At 35.0% G+C, this 25,290-nt stretch overlaps 1 protein-coding gene across 4 annotated transcripts in view; it reads right to left on the bottom strand.

Annotated features, from left to right (window-relative positions):
- DNAH5 (dynein axonemal heavy chain 5) overlaps positions 1 to 25,290 on the bottom strand; it is a 132,855-nt gene that overhangs the window by 65,303 nt on the left and 42,262 nt on the right. For 3 of the 4 annotated variants that reach the window (XM_048311758.1, XM_048311734.1, XM_048311750.1), the window contains exons 15-35: positions 24,354 to 24,560; positions 22,525 to 22,696; positions 21,034 to 21,179; positions 18,795 to 18,957; positions 18,068 to 18,310; positions 16,965 to 17,155; positions 16,785 to 16,884; positions 15,365 to 15,501; positions 13,808 to 14,009; positions 12,666 to 12,901; positions 11,222 to 11,440; positions 10,474 to 10,536; positions 9,355 to 9,593; positions 7,952 to 8,192; positions 7,281 to 7,480; positions 6,373 to 6,526; positions 5,536 to 5,699; positions 4,732 to 4,888; positions 3,500 to 3,712; positions 1,832 to 2,056; positions 368 to 540 (exon numbers count right to left, since the gene is read on the bottom strand). In XM_048311758.1, coding sequence (XP_048167715.1) covers positions 368 to 540; positions 1,832 to 2,056; positions 3,500 to 3,712; positions 4,732 to 4,888; positions 5,536 to 5,699; positions 6,373 to 6,526; positions 7,281 to 7,480; positions 7,952 to 8,192; positions 9,355 to 9,593; positions 10,474 to 10,536; positions 11,222 to 11,440; positions 12,666 to 12,901; positions 13,808 to 14,009; positions 15,365 to 15,501; positions 16,785 to 16,884; positions 16,965 to 17,155; positions 18,068 to 18,310; positions 18,795 to 18,957; positions 21,034 to 21,179; positions 22,525 to 22,696; positions 24,354 to 24,560 — 3,845 coding nt within the window. The remainder of the gene's footprint in view (positions 1 to 367; positions 541 to 1,831; positions 2,057 to 3,499; positions 3,713 to 4,731; positions 4,889 to 5,535; positions 5,700 to 6,372; positions 6,527 to 7,280; positions 7,481 to 7,951; positions 8,193 to 9,354; positions 9,594 to 10,473; positions 10,537 to 11,221; positions 11,441 to 12,665; positions 12,902 to 13,807; positions 14,010 to 15,364; positions 15,502 to 16,784; positions 16,885 to 16,964; positions 17,156 to 18,067; positions 18,311 to 18,794; positions 18,958 to 21,033; positions 21,180 to 22,524; positions 22,697 to 24,353; positions 24,561 to 25,290) is intronic. The other variant, XM_048311741.1, reaches the window with a different exon arrangement.

Raw genomic sequence — 25,290 nt, 5'->3', positions numbered from 1 at the left:
TATTCTTCCTTAGCTCTTTCCATTAGCTTGTCTGTAAACACCTACTTTTGTCCTGTATCTCTACATATTTTATCTGTTGGATATATCTGATCCTCAGATATATTGGCTTCAATATGAAAGCCACGTACATCATGTATGTGGAGACCAGTGCAAGTATGTGGCAGAAAATAATTTGGAAATTATTCACATTATAGGACACAGAAACAAAAATACTGAAGCATTCCATATGAATTTACTGACTTTGACAAGACTGTGAAAGATAAACTCTGCAGAGATCAATTTTGCATCCAACAGGAATGACTGAATTGTTCTCATAAAAGCCAAGGTTTGCCAGCAAAGCATAAAGGTAAAAATTAGTCTTTTTCACCTGTCTGTAAGAGGTGTTATGACAAGTCTGTCAGTACAGCCCAAGAATTCGTTCTGGTACATGAAGCTCACATCAGTGATCTTAATCACCATTTTATCAGAGTCTTCATTAAAATAAAATCGACATTGTTTCAGCCACTCAAAGTCCGTAGGGCTCTTGATATGCATGCAGCACTAAGAAGAGAGGGAAGACAAGGCTGCGGCATTCATGGTTAACATTTACTTTCACTTTTACATTATGGCACCTAAGTAGTAGATGCAAAGGCAGCACTGCAAACATAGTGAAAGGCATAAAATAACAGCTAGTAACAAAAGAATAGTGGAGAACCTATCTGGATTTTTACCACAAAAATTGCTAATGTATTATTGCTCAATCGCATACTTAGGCAGAGGAACTTCTGGCTTTAGATGAGTGTGTCAAAATTCTAAGTACAAATGAACAGTCCCTAACCATTAAGAGTCATTAAGTTCAGTTTACTCTTAAAATTGCCATTCCTTTTAGTCATCTCTACCACTTTAGTTTTACATGAGTAGAAAGTATATAATGTGATATCTGATTTTATAAACTGCTATAATAATTGTATGAAACCACACGGGTATTGGAAAAAAAGATATTTCAAGGCAGTGTCATGGTGCTGATACTATCTAAGAAATTCAACAGAGCTGAGAATAAGTCAAAGTTGCTCTATCAAATATTATAAGAGGATTTAAAAAAATCTCATTCAGTTTGTATCTAAAAATTACACTTTACATAAAATGATTATAACTAGAACCAAATGATTCTACAATGAAAAGATAAATGCCTGCCTATCAACAATGGGCTAAAACTCAATAGTTCTTTTCTTGAACAGCTTAATTTCAGAATTAGGTCCAGGGCTTCCTATAGGTAAAGGGGTATGCTAGCTTTAAGTTTGATTAAGCTAAATGCTTTCATTTTCCTTTTTTTAACATCCTGTGTCAGCATGAGAAGGTGTAAAGTGAATAAAGAAATCCCTAAGTAATAATTAATTATGCTATTGAAACTAGAACAGAGAGGATACCAGCTTCAACCAGCTTCAAACTTTTTCCTGTATTAAAACTCTATATTCATTTTATCTACTTGTGGAAATTCATAATGCAGTCCAGAGAAAGGACAATTACTTGCAACAAAATTTATGAGGAAAAAGAAGTCCCTAACTGATCATGCAACAGAGGCATTTAACTTTAGTGGACCAACAGGAAACAAAATTCTGCTACTGCTTGGGGAGAGGAAAACTCACTGAATTATTTAAAAGGAACTTAAGACATGGTTGGAGCAACATCAGCATTTTTATAATATTCCAGGACACACAATCATTACAGTCATGAAATTAAATGTTTATCTTATGAGGCAAAAGTTCATAGGTATCATAATATTTTCTTATCATTTCACATTGTTTTGTGCGGAAAACCCCTCATAACCCATTGTTAATTTTTTAATACTTACAAGACCATCAAAAATGTCCCTCTGATGCACATGAATAGTGATTAATGTCTCATATTTAACTCGCTCTACTGGACTAAGGTCTTTTGTTGTCATATCTATCAACATGTTCAGAAGATCCAGGAAAAACTGGTTCGTCTTACGCATAACCTTTTTATTGTGCTTGGCAAGAGTCAAAGCTTCTTCTGAGTCTCTTGTCCAAATCATTTGGATCCCCAATAGCCCGACCTTAGGAAACATAGATGTATATGCTTCATAATCTTTTCTCTTTCACTTAAAATACATTCGCAGACACAGAAAAACTAAAGAAATGGTTCTCCTACTGTATGTGACACAGATCCATGCCGTAAATCAAATCTCTCCTGATGGGAGAGAGTTTTAAAACCCTTGCTAGGAGTTAGTTCGAGAGACAAACGGAGACTTTCAGCTTTCACTGCTGCTGCTAGATAGTTGTTTATTAAGTCTTATCAGAGAAACAGAGTCACTAGCATGACCCAGACACAGCACAGAGCAGAGAATGTAGGAGAAAGCCCAATTATCAAGATTTACACAGCCTTTTAAAGATAATTTAACCAATGGTTACTAAAAACGTATATTATTTTCACTTTCCTAACAATTATTCAGTAACACAGCCAGGAACTGCGGAATTTTTTGTCCAATCATCCCAAATTACTGCAGAATATGGAGTAGTAGAAGAAGGAGGTTTGGAGAACAGCAACAGTCCTCCATTTTGATGTCTTTTGCTCTTACCTATTTACTACAAAGGGAAGCCTAAAACCTCTAAATTTTTCACCCTTTGACAATCTTACATAGTAGTCTATAACCTAATTCACACCATTGTATTTTCTAGTTCTTTTCTGATAGTAGGCATTTTTTTCCAAGGTTGGAGGTTAAAACAGTGTAGTTCAGGGGGGTAAAAACCCTTCAAAACAGGCAAAGAAATATTCTCAGCACTCTGGGTTCCTACATATATGTATAAAATTACTTTTCATGCATTCATACAGAGGTCATTCAACCCAGGCATTTGTTTTGTGTGTCCCAACTCCATCCAAAAATGCATAGTTAAGTCTGTATTTCAGTCTTGTAGATACTGCCTACAGTGCCCTGCTTATACAACTGCTCAATATAATTTACAGTATATATAAAAAAATACTATGTGTAACAAATATACTTTATATAAATATTAACTAACCAGTGAATAATTAGTGCTTCAATTTGGAATTTTTTTCTGGTAATTCACAAACTCTTTATTCCATCTGCAACAGCATTCACTTCACAAGTGAAGCTTCTACAAAGAAAATCATTTTCCCTCAACGCTACCCTCAGTTTCAAATCTTTAGCAATACATAGCATTATCCTGAATATATGAACAAACATACAATTTTACTACTTTTCCTCCACTAGTCAAGTATTAAGCTTGTAAAGAAATAGTGTTAACATCATTACGTTAATTTATTGCATTCAGCATCCTTTTTAAACAAGAGCTTTAGGGTAAGTTATCTTATTTTGGTTTCACCTATGTGAAGCGTAACTTAAAAGACTGAGATGATTCAAATGAAATTAAATGCCATTTTTGCATTTAACACTGGCTGCAACTTTGAATGCAAAGACAAGAAAAAAACCTGATACATATCTGTGAATAATTCTTTATTCATTTAACAATGATATTACCTGGGCTGGGTAAGTAGAAAGAAATTCAGTAATCTGGAAACTCATTTCCTGGATGTCCATAGCTGCCTGGCGAATAACTCGATGCAGTGATTGCTGTGATTCCTTCAGGAGAGAACTGAGCCAAACTTCCACATTACCTTCAGCCATTACAGGTCTAGTCAGCTCTACAGTCTCACCCTCTCGTGAACTAATTGACAATATACGGTCATATATCTAATGAAAGCAAAAATATCTTGTGTTTATAGATATGTTATTTGTCTTTACAATGATTTGTGTTTTTCTGCAATCACTCCATTAAACTGATTTAAGTAACTAATAAATTATATCAACTTGCTCAAGGAAATGTAAAGGCTACTAAATCATTACTTTGCTATGCAGAAAGGCTTTAAACAAAACACTGTCATGACCAAGGAGACAAAACCCAATATATTGACAATCCTTAATTTCACTAAAGTTTCAATGGCAAGCCTGTGCCATGTGCTCAAGGATGACCCTGCTTCATCAGGGAGGTTGGACCAGATGACCTGCTGTGGTCTCTCCCAACCTGACCCATTCTGTGATTCTGTGACAACATCCACTTTCCGGACACAATAAAGGAAACCTTCCCCCATCACTGGTGGGTAAATAGCCTACCAAAATTTACAGCATTAGAATCAAAAATAATGGAAACAGAAAAGTTAAGGAACATGAACAACCAAAGGAATTTCAAAAGCATGGGGAGGTAATTATTTTCTAAGAAAATGTATACGTAAGGAAAAAATTTTGCTATCTGTTCTTGTAAAAGGTATAAGAAAAGTGTTTTTCAAACATTGTGTCTGAAGGCATAGTAAGGACAACTCAGAAACAGGAGAGACAGTAGATATACTTTTTCTTACAATCAAAAAATGAATGGAAAAGTACAAATACAGTCAATGTAAAGACACAAGTTCATAAAGACTCAAAAGCTTATTTGAGCTGATGACAGAAAAAAGTTCAGTACATGGGTTGGGTTTTTCTGAAATTTAAGCACTTGCACAAATTTTTGGTTTGCTATTCTACGTGAAGTTTCACTATGACATAAATGAAGAGATGAAACTAAATCTTAAATGAAGAAAACCTACTCAGCATCAAATAGTTGGTGAACGTGGTAAAACAGTTGAATGCCTTGTGCAACCAAGTAGCACTCTAATTTAGCAAGTATCACACATTGCCAATGTGAGGGAACGTAACACTGAGGTGTGGGCAGCACATACCTGTTCATGGAACCTGACAGTTTTAATGTTGTCAAATATGTTCAGCAGATGTGCCTGTATATTGTGAGAATTTGATGCCTGGCCAAGAATTTCCAAGAGAGCAGGATCTGACACAAAGAAGAATCGTGGAAATAGCAGGCGCTTTTTCTCCAGGTACCTGCATTTTTTTAAAAATTTGTACAGAAGCCGGGAGGGGGTAGATGGTAAGTGATTTAGGTTAATTTATACATCCTTTCCTCTTTCAAAGCAGTATTTCTCACCGTTTATTATTCCAATTTTTATCTGTAGCAATGACAATTTTTATCCATCATACATTCATGTTAAGCATCTGCTTTAAAGCTACTCTCCTAGTATCAGAAATCTTTTCATGGAAAACTTTTATTATCTGCTAAAATCTAAACACCAGTAAAAAGAAGAGAAACTAAACTGAAATAAAATGTTTTTACATGAACTCTTTCACTTGCTATTTACATCGCTCAATCTGAATTTCTCCCAGATCTGTGAAAGTGTGAATGGGACACAAATCTAGACTGTGTTCTGGATTGAAACTAGGCTAAAAACAGCTTTGTTTTCAACAGAAATAGACAGTGAGTGACAGCCACAAATTATCAGTGAATTGGTAGAAATTTCTTTGGAGGTGTTGTATTATCCTGCTAACTTGTTTGCCCTGTTCAACTGAATTCATAGTAGAATAAGAACACGATCTTTGCAAAGTTCATGGGACAGTACTTGAGCAATTGCTCTTTGCCTAGTTACAAAGTGCACAACCATCTGGCCGAGAATGTGGTCTCGTAGTAATCTTACCCTGTGAGCGATTTCTGACAGATTTCAAGCTGTTCCAGTAAATGTGGCAATAGCTGTCCCATTATTTCATCTCCAACACAGCACTGAACAACATTAGGTGTTTCATGAGCTCGGGTCATGATCCTTACCCAGGATTTATCAATGTTAGAGAAACGTTTTGCTTCCTGTTGAAACATAACAATGAATGTGGAATGGAAGAAATGGAGGCAGGAAGAGAGAAGAGGGAAAAGGCACCTGCTTGCAGGACCAGCACCTAGTAATCTCAACAGCAGTCTTCTCACTAGTAATCACGTGTCTTCTAGAAATTTTTCAGCTTAGAAAAACACATTTCTTTCTGCTTACACAATAGAGCATATTTTATACTTGGCTGTCAAGCCTGCTACATACTTCCTCTTACAGTAATTTTTAAAGAAAAAGACAGAAAACTCATTATACTTGAATTGAGTGCTTCAATTATGAAGGGTTTTTTTCTAAAACTAAAGTTTGTTTTCAGTTTTAAAAGCCATGTAGGAAAGTTTAAGATAGGGATTCCTAGCTACTAGTATGCTAGTAGTAGGTACTACTAGGCTCAGTTACTACTAGGCACAATGTTGAAATACATATCTGTTAACAGCTTTGCAATCTAGAAATAAAAAGATCAAATAGATCACACAGTTTTATTATTCTTTGTCACAGCATACTTTCCATTGGCACTGCTTGCCTAATTTCCTAGCAAGACCAGTTTTGTTGAATACCAAAAGAAATTAAGTTTATGTTACTGCATCAATTATGACATCACAGTTAAGATTTATTCTTAAAATGTTGATAAGCAAACTGAAAAACTGCATGTCTAGAAACCTTTGGAAGCTGCTTTGCTATGTCACCACCAATAAAAACGGCTTCTAAATAAATCCACAAGTTCTGCACAGTCAGCCAGTTCTCAATGATATCTGTTGTGTTGGAAAGATAGTGCAGCCATTTCTGAATCTGTGCCTTGAAGGGGGTATTGTATCTACAGTTTAAAAAAAAAAAAAAAGACATTTCTTTATTTCAAGAAGAAAACAAGACTTTTGAAAAGCAGCTTATAAGTCACAGGATGAAGAATAATTTTTCTGCTTAAAATTTTTCAAGTGACAGTATAAAAACCTAAACTCAACTCAGCTAATTGGCAGCTCTGATCCAACAGAAGAGGAATGGGAACAGGATTTCAATTTCACTCTAAGCTAAAGTGGTTTCAAAAACAGACTTGAAAGCTGTAAACTCACAGAGTTCCTGAGCTCTCCCTAACCTCCTGCTTTTGAGCATCTGCCTGATGATCGGGTTCTGTGTTCCTTATTTTATCTGTGTCTTTTGGCATGTGAAACCAGACAAACTGAAGCTCGCTTTAACTGGGATTTTCAGCACCTTTGGCATGAGGCAATGGCCTATCACAGGGGCAGAGTAGCAGTGGCTGTAATGCCTGAGGCATGCCTGCCACAGCCAGGTAGTGTTCTCCCTTATGTCCCCACTTTAATTAATGAAAACTGTCCAGTTGTTTATTTGGGAAATCTGAGCTGCATCTACATGTTTTCAAAAGAACTTACGGGAGGGAGATACATTAAATACAGTAAGAACTAACCCATAAACAGTCCAAGGACAGGCAAGCTCTTAGGTTTTATCTAGATGTTTATTTACCTTCTCTTCTGTGACAGATTTGTTCACTAAAACAAAGCCTTTTGCTAATATTTTTATCTCTCCCCCCATTCCTTCTCTCCCGTTCCTGTTACCTGTTACTCATGAGAGAACCAAGAATCATCAAGCTGTCCTCCAGGGTAGCAATTGTTTCTGATGTGCTGTCACCTTTTAAAAGAAGTTCCCCACGAGTTTTAAAGTTTGCGAAGATAAACATTTTGTTATCCCATTCAGCTATCACTTGTTTTAACTTCTGCTCAATGTCTCTCTCTTTCACAGCACTTATGCAGATATCCTTTAAAGAAACAGGATGCCAAAACAAGCTATGAATGCTTCAAATCTCTGATATACAAATCTAGATCTTATTTCTTTAACAGTAGGTAACACTAGGCTCATGAGCAACTATTTAGTGAAAAGATCTACAGATATACAAACACCACAGCTAATAATCTGTAAACCACATCACAATTTAATCAACTCTGGGGGGAATAAAATAATAACATAGTGACTACTTTTCATATGTTTAATGTCACAAAGCAAGGCACCCCCACAAATTAACTGTTGGGCCAAATTGTGTGCTTTAAAAAAAGAGAAGTTGACGCCACAATATATTTGGGTCATTATTTTATACAAAAACCTCAAGTGATAGTTCATTTCTCTGTCCTTTCTACAGAAATGTTTTGATTTCCTTCTTGCTACTGTTACTCCTATACTATACAAGCAGATTGTTTGATTTCATGTATCTACTTTTCTTCCTTCACAATACCTCTATTTCCTCTTTATATCTTAATAGCGGAGCTTCCATTATATTCCTCAGTTTGAATGTTTCACTCTCCACATCAAATCTGTGTTCAGTGAGATCTGTAATCTGTTTCCAGTGCCGAGGCATCATTGCTTTACTTGACATGTGCTCGAGCAATGGGCAACATTCACTGAAGTCCTCTATGATCTTCATTAGGTCAAAAAAAGACTGCCATTCCTTTACAGCACGAGGGAGCTTACGGCACCTACGTTGAGATAAAGCAAGCTTTTTCGAAAAGTTCCAAATATTCTTTCTTTAAAGCCACAGTATATGGATTTAACAGCAGAACACATACCTCCCAAATTCAGGTTACCTCTAATTTAGAGCTTCTGTATGTGATTCTCCACATGAGAAAATCTGTTTCCAGTCTATTTCAATGACTGATAGCTGCATAGGCACCTACAGGCTCCCCTTAAGGAGTGTAGCTGCATAATTCTAATACACTCTACACAAGTGGTCTTCAAAACCAGTTGACACGCTTTACATCTTGATTTAATCTTTTGGTGAGGCTGATGCTACGCACTGCTCTGAGCTCTAGAAAAACCCTGTTCCTCAGGGTTTAATTCTTTAAATTGTTTGATTCCTGGTATGATGAATAGTTCAGCTTCTATGCGTGCAATATAACCCATTTTGCAGAAAAACTGTTCAGCAATTCACTAACTTCCCTTTGACATCTAGTGTAAATCTGTCTCTCATGAACAGCAATACTACAACAAAAAGGTGAAACTTCCCTTCATGGACAAACTAAATAACAATTTTAACATATATTCCAAGCTGATTAAAAATGTTAGCCAGGAATCTGTCTAAGGAATGCTCAACATTTAGAATCTAAATTTTTTTTGATTTTATGACATTGGTAACTGTGGGTACAAACATGCTGCTAGCAAGGATTTTCTTGCTATTTTCTAAGCCCGTGAGAGACTTTTCTCCCTCACAGAAGAGGTAGCAGAGTTATGTAAACAACCAAACACCTGCAGCCTTGGAAAGTCTTGTTTATGGTATAGTAGCAAAATATTTTGACAATGGATGTTTTAGGATTCTAGCCAATCACTCCCAAGGGGTGGCTGATCCTTGTCCAATTAGACTATGAAGAAAAAAGTCTATAAAAGAGTTTGTAAAATAAATAAATAAATAAATCTTGCTGCACAATTCCTGCCTGCTGGATCTTCTCCTCCCTATGGCTGCAGGACATAGTGATATACCCTAGGGTTGCAGTAATAGGTAATGGATATATTTTTCAACTTAAATTCACATTTTTCATGCCTCAATAAATAAATACATGCTCCCATATGACTATTGGTGCTAATCAATTATAATAATATTCAAGAAGTACTTTAGGCAGCTTTAACACAGCAGTAGTTTCTCACCTGTTCTGAAACTCCAGAAGTTCACTGTTAATTTTTTCAGTGTCTAATTCCGACCAAAGAATATCATAGTAGCCACTGATTGTATCAATGACACTGTTATATAGATTATAGAGTTTCTGCAACAGATTCAGTTGCTTCTTTATTTCAAGCAGTTGAGGATACTGAGTAACTGGCAAACCAAAAAGATTTTCTCCATCTGTACAAGTAATATATTTCCGAAAGAGATTATCACATCGATTCTAACAGAGAAAAAGAAAAAAATATTAAAAATATTAAATAACTAAATATTAAGTATCTGAAATTATTATTAGAGTTATATTAAACTAAAATCTAGGAAATAATGGAAAGATATAGAGAGATAATAACAGCTTACCCTGTCAACAGTTTTGTCAACAATTTTCCTGAGAAAAGTAACTTTTATCTAGCTTGGAGGCACATCTTTAGAAGCTGACAGGAAAGTCATTTACTTCATGTGGCACGGTGACAGAACAATAAATGCTAAGATTACGCTTGAAAGAGGTGAAGCATGACACACAAAGCAAAAATGGTGGATACAGCAAATTCTACCTCTTCAAGTATGCTGTGCAAATTCTGTATTGAATATTGGAGTAAGAATTACTACCACTAAAGCAGCAAAGAAAAGCATAATTTAATTGTCAATTGCAATGTAACTCAGGGAACATAGCAGGAAGTCAAATGAATAGCAGTATGGGAAAAGGAAAAGCATTAAAAGTTGTCATTGCAGGAATAGATGTTAATCATGATACAAAGGCAGATTTCAACCAAAAAATAAACACAATAATGAACACAAGAACAGCCTATGCCAAATACACTAAACTTGTGGGAAGGTTCTCATCAGGGTATTTGTATCTAGTAATCATTACTCATTATCTATGCAGGCTTTCTGTTAACTCCTAAAAAATTTAGATTTAAACAGCATTCCTTGCAAATGCAAAGAAAAATTCCAACTTAGTTTCACTAAGTTAAAACAGACTTTGCCAAATCAGTAACCCTATCTATCAATGAAAATTCATTCGACTTCTGAGATTCATTCTCAGACCCTTTAGGTGTTAGCTCACTTGTAATAAGTATTGAGTTATGTCTTAGAATTAACAGTACCTGGAATATAGTAAGCCTGTCACTGGCTTCCTGAGGTGTTAAGCCAACCACCATTGGTCCATTCTAAAAGAAAAAAAAAAAAAAAAAAACAACAAAGAGGTTAATTTAGAGAGTGAGAATAACCACAACTTATTTCTAATCAGCATTTTCTAAATGTTAACCTCAAACACTTTTGCAGCTTCCAGATCCCCTCCCCACATCAGATAACAACTGAACCAAGAGATGACAGTTAACCTACTGAACAAGTACTTTTTAAAAAGGACTAAAAGGAAAAAAAATCAAAACAAAACAAAAACCAAAGAAGGCAACTAATTGTCTTTTAATGCAGGAAATTTTCATTAAGCTGTAAAAGCTAGGCAATCATTAGCAATCATATCTCCTTTTTTGAGTGAAAGCATTACTTAAAAGATGATACAAGATTAGTTCAGCTTCATTTATTTATATTCTAATGAAAAAGGTTATAAGAGCCTAAGTCGCTTGTAATTTATCCAGCATCAGATGTGTTTCATAAACCTTAAATATCTCAGTTCTTAATTTTTAAGAACTGAATACCAGCATTACTCACTTCAGTCACATACAAAACATTTATCAAAGCCTGCCCTGCGCTGAAACTCAAACACCATCTTAACAAGAATAGACCTACTCAGCAGTAGAGGGCCATCCCATTAATTAGTCAAATCCAAAAATTTTTCCATGCCCCCACTGCTCCTTAAAAATTTCTCTAAAACAATAAAATAGCAACACCTGCCTGATCATAATCTGAATAGAACTGTGCGCAGTCTTCAGTAAAAGTCTTCACAGCACTAATGAGCTCTCCTCTGAATTTTGGCTGCAAAGCAACAAGCTCATTCTGCACTTCATTTGCACGGATTAGCAGTTTTTCCCAAGTGTAGTGCAAAGTGTCCACCTTCTCTGTCTCTTCCTTGGCAACAGGTAGATCATATTTGTTCAACATAGCGTAGGATTCCTGCCAGAAAGTTGTATTAAGATTCATAAAGTGGCACCTTCAGTTGACATAAAATGGTAACTTCATATACATATATATGTATGCTAACATTTTAAATTTTTAAGAATGGAGAATGATTTGTTAGAAAAAGAAACTGTTGCCAGATTTTGACAACAGCCATTATCAAAATCTGGCAAACCAATACCAAACTGGAAGAAACATCAGATTTTTTTTTTTTCTCAGAGCGTTGATTTCCACTTGCAGCACCAACATATGAACAGTCCACATACTGAAAACTCGAAGTGAATTTTCACAAAAACAAAACTGAAATTCACTTTCTGTAAATTAGAGCAGAGTAGGGTAGCAATGAACCTATGGCATAGCAGTTTCATTTGAAAACTCTTGTATGAAGTGGAATTATTTCCATTCATGCTTTCCAGTTTGATCAAATCGCAAAAATGGAAACGTAGCTATCTGTCTACTACACCACTACGTGGAAAATATGTCAACCTCCCTTTAAAAAACCTGAAGCATCACTTCTTGTGCCTAGGGCCTCAAGGCTCCTGCTTGCAGAGTTGGAAGATTATAATGAAGTTATGGGCAATCAGGAGTCATGAACATGTCTTAGAAAAAAGAATTCTACTGAAAAATCAATGGTGCATTTTGCCAAAATATAGCATTCTTAAATAAACACTCTGGTCAGGAATGCAGAGAAACAGTTACCATCTGTTTTTAATTCTGCCATTTGTCAGATGTTCAGTAAACGCATTCTATCACATTACCTTCTTTAAGGAAGTCAGTTGCTTTTGTTTATTTTAACCTATGGTATAGATGATTAAAGCAATCAATCTCGTATAGTCTGCTTAACATTAGCTTTTTTACTACAGGCTTAGCTAAAACAAAAAAAATTAAGAATCTCGTTCCTTTTCATACAGACTTCTTCCACAAAGTATGAAAAGATTTCTTGCATTAAATATCTGTATTCTTGTCTTTCTCTTACCTACATCATTCAATTTCTCCACTGCTCACTAAACCACCTCTCACCCCAGCAAGTTTACATTTGCTCAAATCAGAAATTCACGCAAAAAGGTTTACAGGAGCCCAATAGGTCTGTCACTCAACATTTAACACTCAACATTTAACACATATTAAATCATACATTTTCAAAGGTCACTATTAAGCTTTAACCCAGAAAATAACTGCTTTCTGAAACAGTACCCATACATGCAACATTGCCACAAGCTACCTCAATGGGCCCAATTTGAGAGTCAATAGAGATCTGCAGTTCTCTGATCTCTTTTAAAGCTGACATGGCTATTCTGATATCATCCAGGTCCGTGATGCTACGATTTAACTTCTTGCCAGTTTCCTCTATAAAAGTCAAAATCACTTCCATCTGTGTTCTGTACTTCTTATTGCAATGACACCCCAGCAAAGTTATCCAGGCTTTGGTTTCTGATCTCAGTGCTAGCTTCAGATCAGCTAAAAATATGAAACAATTAATAGATATTAGATATTGTAGATATTTTTTAAGATACAATTTAATCTTTTTTATTACATGTGCTCTCTTCAGTGCCAGTTCTGTTTTTTCAGTCTAACCATTCACATACAGAGATGATGAAATCACATGGACACCTTGAAGTGGTTTATAAAATTGCTTGCAATTCACAATTGCTTTCCTCCTCTTCTTCTCAGAATTTATCATCTTTTCTACTGGAAAGATCATCTAAAAAGGTTGAACAATTAATAGATATTAGATATCATAGATATTTTTTAGGATATACCTAAAAAATAGAAAGATGAGGCTGGACTCCACACCTGTCATCTCAATCATTTTACCATTATACAAACTTCTGTCCTATACAACACTAATGTATTGGTTAATATTCTCATCTAATTCTAAAATCTTTTCAAAAATTAATCTTTAAAAAAATACTGTGGGAAGGAAATTAGAAGTCTAATTATGAAAGCTGAAGAAACAAAATTTGATCACAGCATCAGTGGAACAAAGTAACTTAAATAGAAGGGGATTCAGCTGCCTCACTGCATGCAGCCAGGCAAGGAAAAAAGTAACATAAACCTATCATCTTACTCCCGTGAAGCATGTACCCCTGGGAATCAGTGACAGAAGGATAGGCAAACATCTACCATCCACCCTGTAAGTGAGCAGAAGTATCCATGTGGGGTAATAAACTCCAGCTGAGCCTCACAGATATTCTTGTGTTAGTGTTTTGTTTGTATGCATTTACAGCCAAAACAGCAAATAGTCCTTCTCTCTCCCTTTCTCCTTTCCATTTTAATCTGGTTTAGCCATCCAAAACTAAGTCACATCTCTCCTTCCTACTGGAGTCAGAAAGTACATGTCTCTGGAGAGAAGCTGAACTCTACCAGTGTACAGTGCAATAGCTCCCACGCAGATGTATTCAGGCTCAAAATTGATTTTCAGGTCCAGGTCTTGAAAATGCAGAATTTCAGATTCAAATTCAGAGAGTAATGGGTTTCCCACCATCAATTTATCAATTGTTTCCTCCTTGTCCCTCTGCCATATATGGTGGTAACAACTAAAACTCTCCAAAGCTGTAAGAACCTCCTGAAAGACATTTACAAGTTCAAAGATTCTCAACATCACATATATAGGATGCATATAACTTCTTAGCAGCTGTTCATTAGAGTACACTAAGAACTCCATAGTGGAGCAGGTTGAATCACCTCACTAGACAAAAGGCTGCTGGTTAATTTATGCTAAAACAAGTTCCATACTGATCACATATTGTGCCAGAATCTCTATATTAATCACATCCAATTTATCAGGTCAGTTTAAACATTTGCCAATTAGGTGAATCTTCAGTCAATAAAATCATTGGAATCAGTGGGAAGTAAAGTTCAAAACTAGGATACAGTACACTTGTCTTTCCCTGCTGTTTATTGGGCTAGAAACTGAAACCTGAGCTGCAGGGCCCAACATAACAAGAAAAATTCACTCTCAAATAATGAAGCTATGAGACAATTTTTTATTTTTAACATTAATTTCTACACTCAATTCAGGTCCCTTTAATTTGAATATCATTTAATGAGTGTGCAAGAGAATTATTTTTCTGGTTCTCAGGAGTTCAGAAAAATGGGAGAAGATTAAAGTTAAATCATCACTGCATCCATCAATTAAACAAGTAAATGAGAGATGACTGCTACGAGAGATAATCCACATCATGACCTCCTGTAAATATAGTATATGCAGACATTTAAAGCTGGCTAAATGATAAAAGTTTAAAATATTACAAAATATCAAGTACCAAAATACTATGATAACTATCCACCACTATTAACTACTCAGCACCAGCCTGGTAGTCATGCCTTAGTACCACTGAAGTTACAAGGCCTTGAGTCAAAGATTGTCATATGATAAGACTCTTAAAAGGTTGGACAGCCCCAGAAGAAACTGATGCAGAGCTCCCTAAAGAAATAACAGTTCCACACCTACAGTTTACTCAAGAGAGCATAGAATTAAAACAAGGCAAAGAAGTTATGCACATCCTTTAAGCTAAATCCTAACCTACACTAGCAAATCCCAGGCAGCACTTTACAAACACCAATCTGACAGCCAGTTTTCTTCTAAAAACCTTCATAACCTCTTCATAATATGGCAGAAATCATGCTGGCTACATTAGCTACACACAACTCTACTACACCTAGAGTTTCTTATGATGTTTTAATTTATGCAATATTCAAAACCTCAAATTTTGGAACAGAGTATACTTAATCCATGTTACACTTTTAAAGCATATTTGCAAATTTTTAGCCGCATGCTTTCCATCCACTATCCTAAGTTTTTCGTTATTACATTTAATCACAGCTTTAAATGCCTACCCTTATTACCCAAGGATATTAAAAGTAATACATTAATATCCCTCAGATAGTTATATTAAATTAACATCTCAATTGTCTTACCCTTTTTGTAGAATTGATGGCACTACTGAGTAAAGATACTAATTTAATAATTTCTTTGTTCTCTGAAACGTTCTTGAAATAGTTCTGGCTTTGCACTGGATCAGATGAACTGAGTGATGCTTCATCTGATACACTATCTATAAAAGAAGATTCAAATATAAAAGCAGGTTTAGGACAGACACACTGTTTAGGACAAGTAAATTCCTATAGACAAAAACGAATGACATTTTTTCAATAAGCGTGCATTTTAAAGTTAGGTGTTCTTATTAATTGAAAAGGCAACTAGAAGTCAAGGAGGCCAACATAAATTCATAAACATCTCCATTTTAGTAAAATTGCTCCATCTAAGTACCCTGTGGAATTTGGAACAAGTTCCACTCCAACCTTTCAAACAGAATCTTTCCTTTTCTCTCACCCCTCCACAAGGTTTCTCCTGTATACTTCACCTAAGTGATTTACTTATATATCCTCATTTACTCACTTATATGTCAGCACTGAGCATTTTTATTTTCTGAAATACCCCACAACTGACAATTTGAAATACAAATTAACATTAACTCTGAGAAGATGACCGTAGCCAGTCCCCAAAAAGGAGTAAAAGACAAAAAAAGTCCATCAGTTAGCAAATATCCACAAGTCTGACTTTACTATCATTTTTTATTTCATCTCTTGCAAGCAAAATTCTTAGTTTTGAAAGACTAATTTAACTTCTTAACCAGTTCAAGTATTACTGTCCTCCTTTTTAGGTGCATAAGAGAGAGATAACCTAAAAATGTATTCTTTAAGTATCTCAGGTACAATGTAGAACAATTAACTTGGCTTGATTTAAATCATTTCAGAGAAGAAAAACCCAGCAACCAAAGATACCATCTTAAATTTCCTTGAACTTCAATAAGTTAATATCTGATCACAAAACAGAATAAGGAAAATCCTTTTAGAAATTCTAGTCTATTCAATCTTCTACACAATCCTCTCTTCACCAATACTGTGATTTACATAGACATTTCTATTCAATACCAGGTATTGTGTAAGTTCAACTTACCCTTCTTAAAGGGTAAATGCAAGTTTTAAGATGCCATTTGAACACGCCAAATTACAATCGACACCGGCAAATCGTGGAAGATTATTGTGTAGTAAAAGTGACTATAATTGTAACCAATATATGTGCTATAATCCAAAGCAGTGCAACTCTTCAAGAACAAAAAAATCCCCATACTCAAATCCACAGGACAAGTGGCAAACCTGGTTTCTAATGAGAAAGAGATTTCTTCTCTGAGGCAATTTAAAATCTATGAGGCAGTTCAAAATCTATCAAATCTACTGGTTTTGATGTATTTTGTAATTAATATCTTCCAATACATTCTGTATAAATCACATTTACCTAACATTCAAATTTAGTGATGTCAGAGTTTATCATTACCATGGATGTTTTTCTTTCCAGTCTCTTTCATTTCATCGTCAGAATCACTTTCTCTGCTCCCACACCGCAACAAAACAACTCTTCTCTCGAACACTTTCTTCTGATGAGAGAGTAGCATTTATTTTTTATTTGCAGCAGTTTTGCACCATTAGTTCTAAAGAAGGCTGTTAAGACACCAACCTTGGATATTCTCTCCATACTCCACTGTTGAACTCCTTTCATTACTTTCACAATACTGTCTACAGCTTTATTAAGTGTCTGCTGTACCTCATCCAAAGAGGGTATCATGATGATATTAGGGATAGATAGGTTAATATTAGTCCTAATTACAGGATGAACACCTTTTTTCTGCTTAGAAGTACTGCGATTTTCTACATAAAAGACAAAAACAGAAGACAAAACCAAAAACTTTGTTCATATTTTTTTCAAGACATCAAGCTAGGCATTGTTTTGATATAAACAAATCTATCTCCTAGTGTAGAGTATTGAGTGTAATTTCTGAAGGGAAAAAGAATTCCTGAGTAATTTATAAGACAGGCTGCTAAACTCTACAGCAGCACAAGGGAAAAGTAAATGCAAACCTATTCTTCTCCATGAAGCTCCTCTTCAACTTGTTCTGTGCAGCTAAACTCTGTTTGGCAGACAATTTTGTTACTGGCTGGTACTCCCAGTCAGCGTATTAAATTAGGCACAGAACCTCCTTAGAGTCTCATAGTACTGTATGCCTTATAAACTATAGAGAGCAAGGACAACTGCCCTTATTTTTTTTTCTTAAAGGCATGCAACAATAAAACACTTCAAAAGAGTGTTCCATGTATGCAAATATCTGAAGGCAACTAGTAAGAGAAAAAACACACCTCTATTTTTTTCATACAGTTTTATGTAAAAGCCAAGGTCAAACAGGCCAGGTTATCAAGTTATCAGTCTTAACTTGTCAAGTTAGTAATTGATAATTTATAACTTGAGTCATAACTTATCAAGTTATCAAGGTCTTATCAGAAACTTATCTATCAAGTCAGGCTCCAAATAAAATATTGGCTTCAGAACAGTACAGTGAGAGTCCTAAGAGAAACAGCATTGTAATGACACTTTCCTACTGTCACAAGAAAAAAATACCTTTGGAAATATACAGTGTTTTCAACTGTAACTTAACAAGATAGCTTAATCAAAATCCCTTTGTTTTCCCCTCTTTTACACTTGTGACTTATTTACAGAGTTATGGATATCACGTTTACGTTTTTCTTTATATAGCCTAAGAGAGCAATGTAGTGCAGTGCAGCCACCTGAGAAGTTGATGGTGGAAGATGCATGAATGCGCTTGCGGATGGTCTCCAGGGTGTTTCGAGTGACTTTCAAAAGGGCATCAATGTTACGATTATTGAAATAAGAAAGCAGTTCATTAGCTTCTTCCTCTAACTTTTCTAAATCCATTCTCTTCCTCTTTGCTGTAGGAGACAGGCCAGCCCACATCTCACTGGAATTTCGTGAGGAAGTCAAGCTTTTTGATCTTCTTTCCTCTTCTGTTGCTAAAACATCATAAATCTAGTTAGTCAAATTGACTTATAGGACTTGAAAATATAATGAAGCAACACCTCCACAGGTGTCTGAAATAACTTTAAAGAAGTGCAGAATTATTCATTTGTAACCTGCACCTCAGTGTAACATGCCTTTTATTCCTATCTGCTGTCTTATTCAGTATGATAATCATCAAAATTTAGATATTATTGCTTATTCTCTTTCTCTAGGAAGTCCAGCAACTAACCAAGGCTACTATGTAGTTCTATGGCACTAATTTTCAACATGCAAATTGGATAAATAATATTGACCTATTTTGTAGATTATAAATGATTGTTAGATTATTCATTATCCAGGCAAATTCAAAGAAAAGCCTTTAGACACTAGGTATGCTTCTGTACTTCAATCAGCTAAGCTACAATGTCCCCCAACACAAATAATCAGCATGAAAAAGAAACAAACACCAAGCAATACAATGCAATGCAATCTTCTTACCTGTATTTTTGGCCCTTTTTTCACCACTGGGTACAATTGACTTCTCATCTTCTTTACTGACCTGTTCCTCGGTGTCAAGTAACATGTCAATCAGATCATTAGCAGCAGCTTCCACCAGTGAGCTTTTTAAGTGTAAAGCCCGAGAACCTTTTATACAGAGCTCCTGTGTCAAACCAAAACAAAGGTATGCTCTTATTGTCACAATTCTCATGTCAATTTCACAGTCATAACAGCCTTTATTAACACAAATGTCAAGGCCTAAGATTTGTGAAAAACCCGATCTATATACAACATTAATTTGAAATTCGTTTGTTCCAAACTATTCAGTATTGCCAAGACGTCACAAATGCCTTTCAGCGTTGCTTTGCCTTCTTTCTCAAATCACGTGATTCATCCATAGTTAAAGTTATGAATCAATGTTTATAAAGCCTAGTTCCACCAAAAGACTCCCAAAAGCAAGCACTTCTTAATTTTTCTTAACTTTCCAATGTAGATATGGGAGATTCAACACTTCTTTTAATCATTGCCATTTTACATTAATTGGCTATTCCATAATGAGTCTTAGCCAATCATATTTCCCATTTACTGCTAAATAGAAGATAAAACCTATACAAGTTGTATTTATTATTAGAATAAACACAAAAATTATCAACTGGGGAGAGAAGAAATCAAAGAATGAGATTAAATAAAATTCAGAGGTCTACTACAGTATTGTGCATCATTTTTCTCCAATACTTATAAAAAAAATCAATCATGTATGCTTCAGCTAACTATAATTTTTACCTATAATGGCCTTTTAATTTTTTTTCTTATTTGTTGTCTTATATTTCATTCAGCTTTAACAAACATGACTGCTTTTGTTTAATTAAAAATTATTGGAAATATTCAGCCATTTGCAAATTTTAGGACATAATCTTTGGCCTTCTTAATGATTCTGTTGAGTTGAGCGAGAAGGCAGATATGACTTGCAATATCACAGCAACCACTAAAGAAAGTACTCTGGGATTTTTCCACCGGTTAATTATTTTTGTTGCAGCAATTTCTTTAGAAACTTAAAGACACCTGTTAGATGACAAAAGTTATTTCTACTCCCCTCTAATTAAGAATTACAATAAGCTTACAAACTGTTACTCTTTTCATTGCACCCATAACTGGGGTTCATATACCACTTACTCTGCTAACTCAAATCAACTGGCTGTTGTAATTGCTATGTGTGTATGTAATTAGTACGTAGCTGTTCAAGTTTTCAAGTTATCTTACAGTGCAGAGAGGTTTTCGTGCTCACTCTCACATATTTTTACCTTAGCAAATATACATTTTACTACCTGCCCAATCAGGAAGGTTGCAGCAGGATGAACAAAAACAACTATGGATTGTGAAGCTTACAAACTACTACTCATTCCATATAATATTATTTTAAATTTTACTCTGTATTTAACAACAAGGTGAGCTGTTACAATAGCCAAAAGAGAAAAGGCCAAAAAGTAAAATACACTAAGGTAATCAGAACTTTCATTTGTAATATTTATTGCTGCAAGAGAAAAGGAATGGGGATTATCTACTTGATTTTTTAGTCTTTATCAAACCAAAGTTTATTTAAGGAGAAAACACATTAGACATTATAACCTAAAATGCAAGAATACCTTACTATTACCTCAAAAAATTATTCTGATGTTCAATTTAATTATGACCGTAATCAGCTTTCTAACCAAAAATTTACATGTTTATGGTTAATTACCATCAACATAAAAGTATTTTGGTGGGGTGAAGAAAGGGGCTTTTCCCAGACCACCTTCACCCAAGTACTTCTGCATATATTTTACACATCCCATTACCAACTCAGGAGAGTTTGAGATACTCATTACATGATCCTTTCCATAGTATTTGCTCTCCACAGGCAACTGCTGGAGAATTCCCTTACTTAAACAGGAATAACGACAAAAAAAAAGATACTATCATAGAGGTAAAATTTTTGAGTGATATGAAAGCATAAAAAAAATATCATACACTACCTGGCTTGACATTAATAATGAATAGAAAAGAGCATCTCAGCTCAGATCCCTTTGCATTTACTATTTTTGTTCCTTTTTAAGGTCCCAGCCAAGCAAGTGGGGATTTCTGTGCATATCCCATACATGCTTCATAAATTCTGCATTCAGAATTTTTTATCTCATAAAAAAGAAAAATATCTCAACTCAAAGTCATCAATCTCTTTTTCATGAAACTTTTATTTACTAACCTTAGTCTTTTGAAGAAATTCCTCACAGCTCTGTGGTTCATCTTCTGGCAACATACAGAGTGGTACTCTATTCATTTCTTGAAGGACAGCATCAATACGAAATTCAACCAAGTCATTCACTCGGTCAAGCAATAACTCCAGCCCAGCTTTTGAAGAAAACAGAAGACTCAAGACAAGCTTAAAGTTTGAATCAATAGCCTTTTCAGAGTCCCATTTAAATTTTTACTTCAACAAACTATCATATTCAATTCATATGAATTTTACACCTTAACCAATTTACTTCAAACATCTAAACTTATATGGCAAGCTTCACCACAAGAATCTTAATTAACTTTTTGCATAACACATGCTTACCTAGCATATGCTATCTACGTGCTAAAAGATAACTATAATATTATATAACTATAATCTACTGTACAAATATATATCTTGCAGCTTATTATATAAAATATAATACATATTATAAATATATATAAGATTAACTTAAAGGATACATATTTCAAATATGAAGACATTAATATTTAATTGAGGGCCAGCAATATTTCACCTTCTCCTATAGCTTGAACTAGTAACAACTTGGAGAACCTACTAGCAACATAAACTTTCAGAAAATAAAATCTCTATGCTTCAAACAAATGCTGGAAGCCAAACAATAGTTAACAGAAAGCAATCACTAGAATTTTCAAAGTTTAATAGCAATCTGGTCTCAATGCTGAAGCTGAAATAGCAGCAAGGTGCCTGTTCCAGACTCTTGTATTATTCAAAATTAAATTGAGCATAATGTCAGGCTACCATCCAAAATGCACTTTAATTTGCCATTTCAACTGAAGAAAATTTCCACTCTAACTACTTACACAATTTCAAGAAACAAAATCTGTTTTCTGTATTAATTAAGCTAAAGAAAAAAGAATTTGGTATCTTCAGAAAAAAAAAACGCATCTCAGTGCAACCTTGTGATAATCTTTTGAAAAGACTACAAGCTCATCTGTTTTCTAAAGCTGTTGTCCAAGATGTGTGTACATTAGTTTTAAAGAGATTGATGTTTAAAAAAAAAAGCTTAATATGAAATGCTATTGAGCAATGACAGTGCCAACTGAGTCAGTGTATTATTCCCTGAGCAGTTGTTTGTACAGTATAGAAACAAAAAAGTAGGACTAGGAAAAGTCTGAAACCTGGGATCTCTTTTAAAAAGTAGCTATCATTTGTTAAATTCAAAATACACTGGACTTTTTTGCACAGTACTTTACGTTTGGTGTAATCCCAACTGCCTAACATATACATTAGTAAAAATTTGGTGAAGATACAAGACAAAAAGAAGGTGGTGTTATAAAACAACTCTTTCATGAAATACAGGACAGGTGAAAATTCTCATATCTTTTATGTATAAATCATTTAGGTGCAAATCATGTAAAGAATTGTAATCTCATAGTATAACTTGCATTTTTATAAAACAAATAACCACAAGTTAATGGAAGGAAGCAAGTAACCTACCTAGTTTAGAAAAAACTGTATTAATATATTTCTCAATATTCAAGGATGTCCAGTTCAGTATCATTAGACCTGGCTGGATAGCATAATCTACATTTATTAATCGAGGAGCCATCAGTTGTTCAAAAGGGTGTTGAATTTTCAGTTTAATTCTTTTGTATTCTGCCAACATCACCTGAAATAACCAGAGAACAAAAACATTAGTTAATATACACTGATTTTAACCTCTTCATATACACATATTTATGATCACTTAAACTAAGAAAATTCATCTGTGTGAACATTCCTGAAATTCTTAAGAAGTTACAATCAATTGCTTGGGAAAGGTTTTCATTATTTTTGGCAGAAGTTCACTATTTGTTGCTCTTTATATCTCTATATGTATTTGTTGCTCTTTGTGAAGTACTGCTTCACACAGAAAATAATCTTTCTTTGCGCTGGTGCTGTGGTGGAGTTAATTTCTTTCTCAGTGGCTCACATGATGCCGTGTTTTAGATTTGTGACCACAACTGTGTTGCTAACACAATGATATTTTGGGTATTGCTAAACAGTGCTCGTACAGCATGGAGTCCTTTTCTGCTTCTCCCACCACCCTGGTGGTGACTGGGGACACACAAGAAGCTGGGAAGGAAGGCAGCCAGGACCCCAACTGATTAATGGGATCTCATACCTATGACATCATGCTTAAAAATGAAAGCTGGAGGAAGAAGGAGGGAGGGGGACACTCAGAGCTATGGTGTTTGTCTTCCCAAGTAGCTGTGATACTGCCTTGTTTTCCCAGATTAATTCCTTATTTTATTTTCCTTGTGCATGCAGTTTTTATCTTCCCTATTAAATTGTCTTTATCTCAACTCACATGTGTTATATTTTAACCTTCAGATTCTCTCCCACATTCCAAGGAGGGGAGTAAGGGAGCAACTGTGTGATGCTTGGCTGCCTACTGGGCTTAAACCACATGACAGAAAAATCTTGCAAATTTCAGTCTGTAAGTGAGAGTTAGAGAAGACAAAAAACCCAAGGAAAAAATACATCTAAATGAAATTTCCAGCAGTTCTAATAAGATCAGCCTTACCAGAACTTTAATATACTATTTTCTTTCTAATGCCTCCTTAACCCACTGATCTAGTCTCACACGTTTGGCAATAACATTTTGACTTAAAGTCATAAAGGCTTTATGATATATGATTTTCTTTTGTCATTTCAGAACCAGGCAGTCCTTTGAAGCTGTAGGTTTCTGTACACCTATCTTTGAATCCCCATCTTGAGTCATCAAGAATCTTCTCCGTTCATAGGCAGATAAAATGATCCAAAGGATTTAAAAGATGAGAGAAAGGGAAGATTCAGCTTCTCTTTTTTAAACTATTCCACAGATATCTGTGTAAAACACCAGCACTGGAAAAAAAAGCTGGTACTTGCTGCACGCTTTACACTTTTTAAAGGCAGACTACCTGTTCCTCCCTCTCAGTTATCCTCTCAAAACAAATGCTGTCCAATGTTGACTTCGTTATTGGATGAGAGATAAATTGCTTATCACTTAGAAAGCAAGCTACAGCACGAGGCGTCTTGTAAGCCTGCTTTCCTCCCCATCCTCATCTCTGTCCCAGACTCTGCAGACCTTCCCCAAACCCATGCATCTGCAAAGTAACTTCACAGAAAACATAAAGCCAAGAATTTTTTAAGTGCATGAAGACAGTCATACAAATAAAAAAATAGATTTGCAAATGTTTTCTTAGTGCATAATCATTGATCTTCATTTTTTTTCTTCCATACATATAGAACCCAGGCATCTTAATGTACAGTACACATACATAAAATGACTAAAGTAAACCCACGTGCAATTTGTTGACAATCTTCTTGTACCAGTCTCTCTGCTGTTGAATAACACTTGCAAATGGTGGAATTTCAAGGCACATGTGAGCCATGCAATGTGTTTCTCTGATTAAAGTTAGTATTTGAGGGTCAAAATTCACAAATAATTCTCCTGTTTCTGGATCTTTTACCAAGAGCGTCGCTCGAAGTCCTCTTTTAGTTAATTCAATCTGCAGGAAACGAAGTAATCATTCCTTATCAGACAAGCCACTGCAACAAAATACTTTGATTTGGATATAAATATCACTTTTGGCAGATACTAAAATAAAGTACTGCTGACAAAGATTGATATGGTATACGAATCCAAAACAAAAATTTAATAACACAATCTGTATGTACCCAAATGCTTAACAATCAAATTGCTATTCATCTGACAGATATTTTTCTATTGGGTCTTGGATGTTATAAGCTGTATTTCACATTCCAAAATCAAATCAGAGCCATAGATGTTCTTGCTTCAACCATCTTATATCTTAACCCTCATCTCCTTAGAACTTATTGCACATTCTGCAATAAGGCCACATACAACCACCTTGATGAATTTAAATATTCTTGGATAACCTCTTCATATATCTTTTGAATAAACTTATCCCCGTTTCTCCTTTTGCGTGTTTTCCAATAATAAAATATATACCACATTCCAATCTTAATGGTACTGCCAGCTATATCCAACCTCCAGGCAAATCTTTTAAAATACTAAAATTAATGTTTATTAGAGATTTTTTTTTGTATTATTCTTAAAAGGAAAGCCTGATCACACAACTGATTTAACTGCCCTATTTAAATATTAGAAGACCATTTATTCTGTATGTGATTAGAAAGGAGAGCATTCCATAGACCACCACACATTGAAAATTTGGCTGACACGAAGAAGCAATCCTGCCTTAGACAGGCAAATTT

Source organism: Corvus hawaiiensis, chromosome 1 (genome assembly GCF_020740725.1).
Source record: "Corvus hawaiiensis isolate bCorHaw1 chromosome 1, bCorHaw1.pri.cur, whole genome shotgun sequence".
NCBI classification, from domain to species: domain Eukaryota; kingdom Metazoa; phylum Chordata; class Aves; order Passeriformes; family Corvidae; genus Corvus; species Corvus hawaiiensis.
This window is presented reverse-complemented; position numbering and strand designations above follow the sequence as displayed.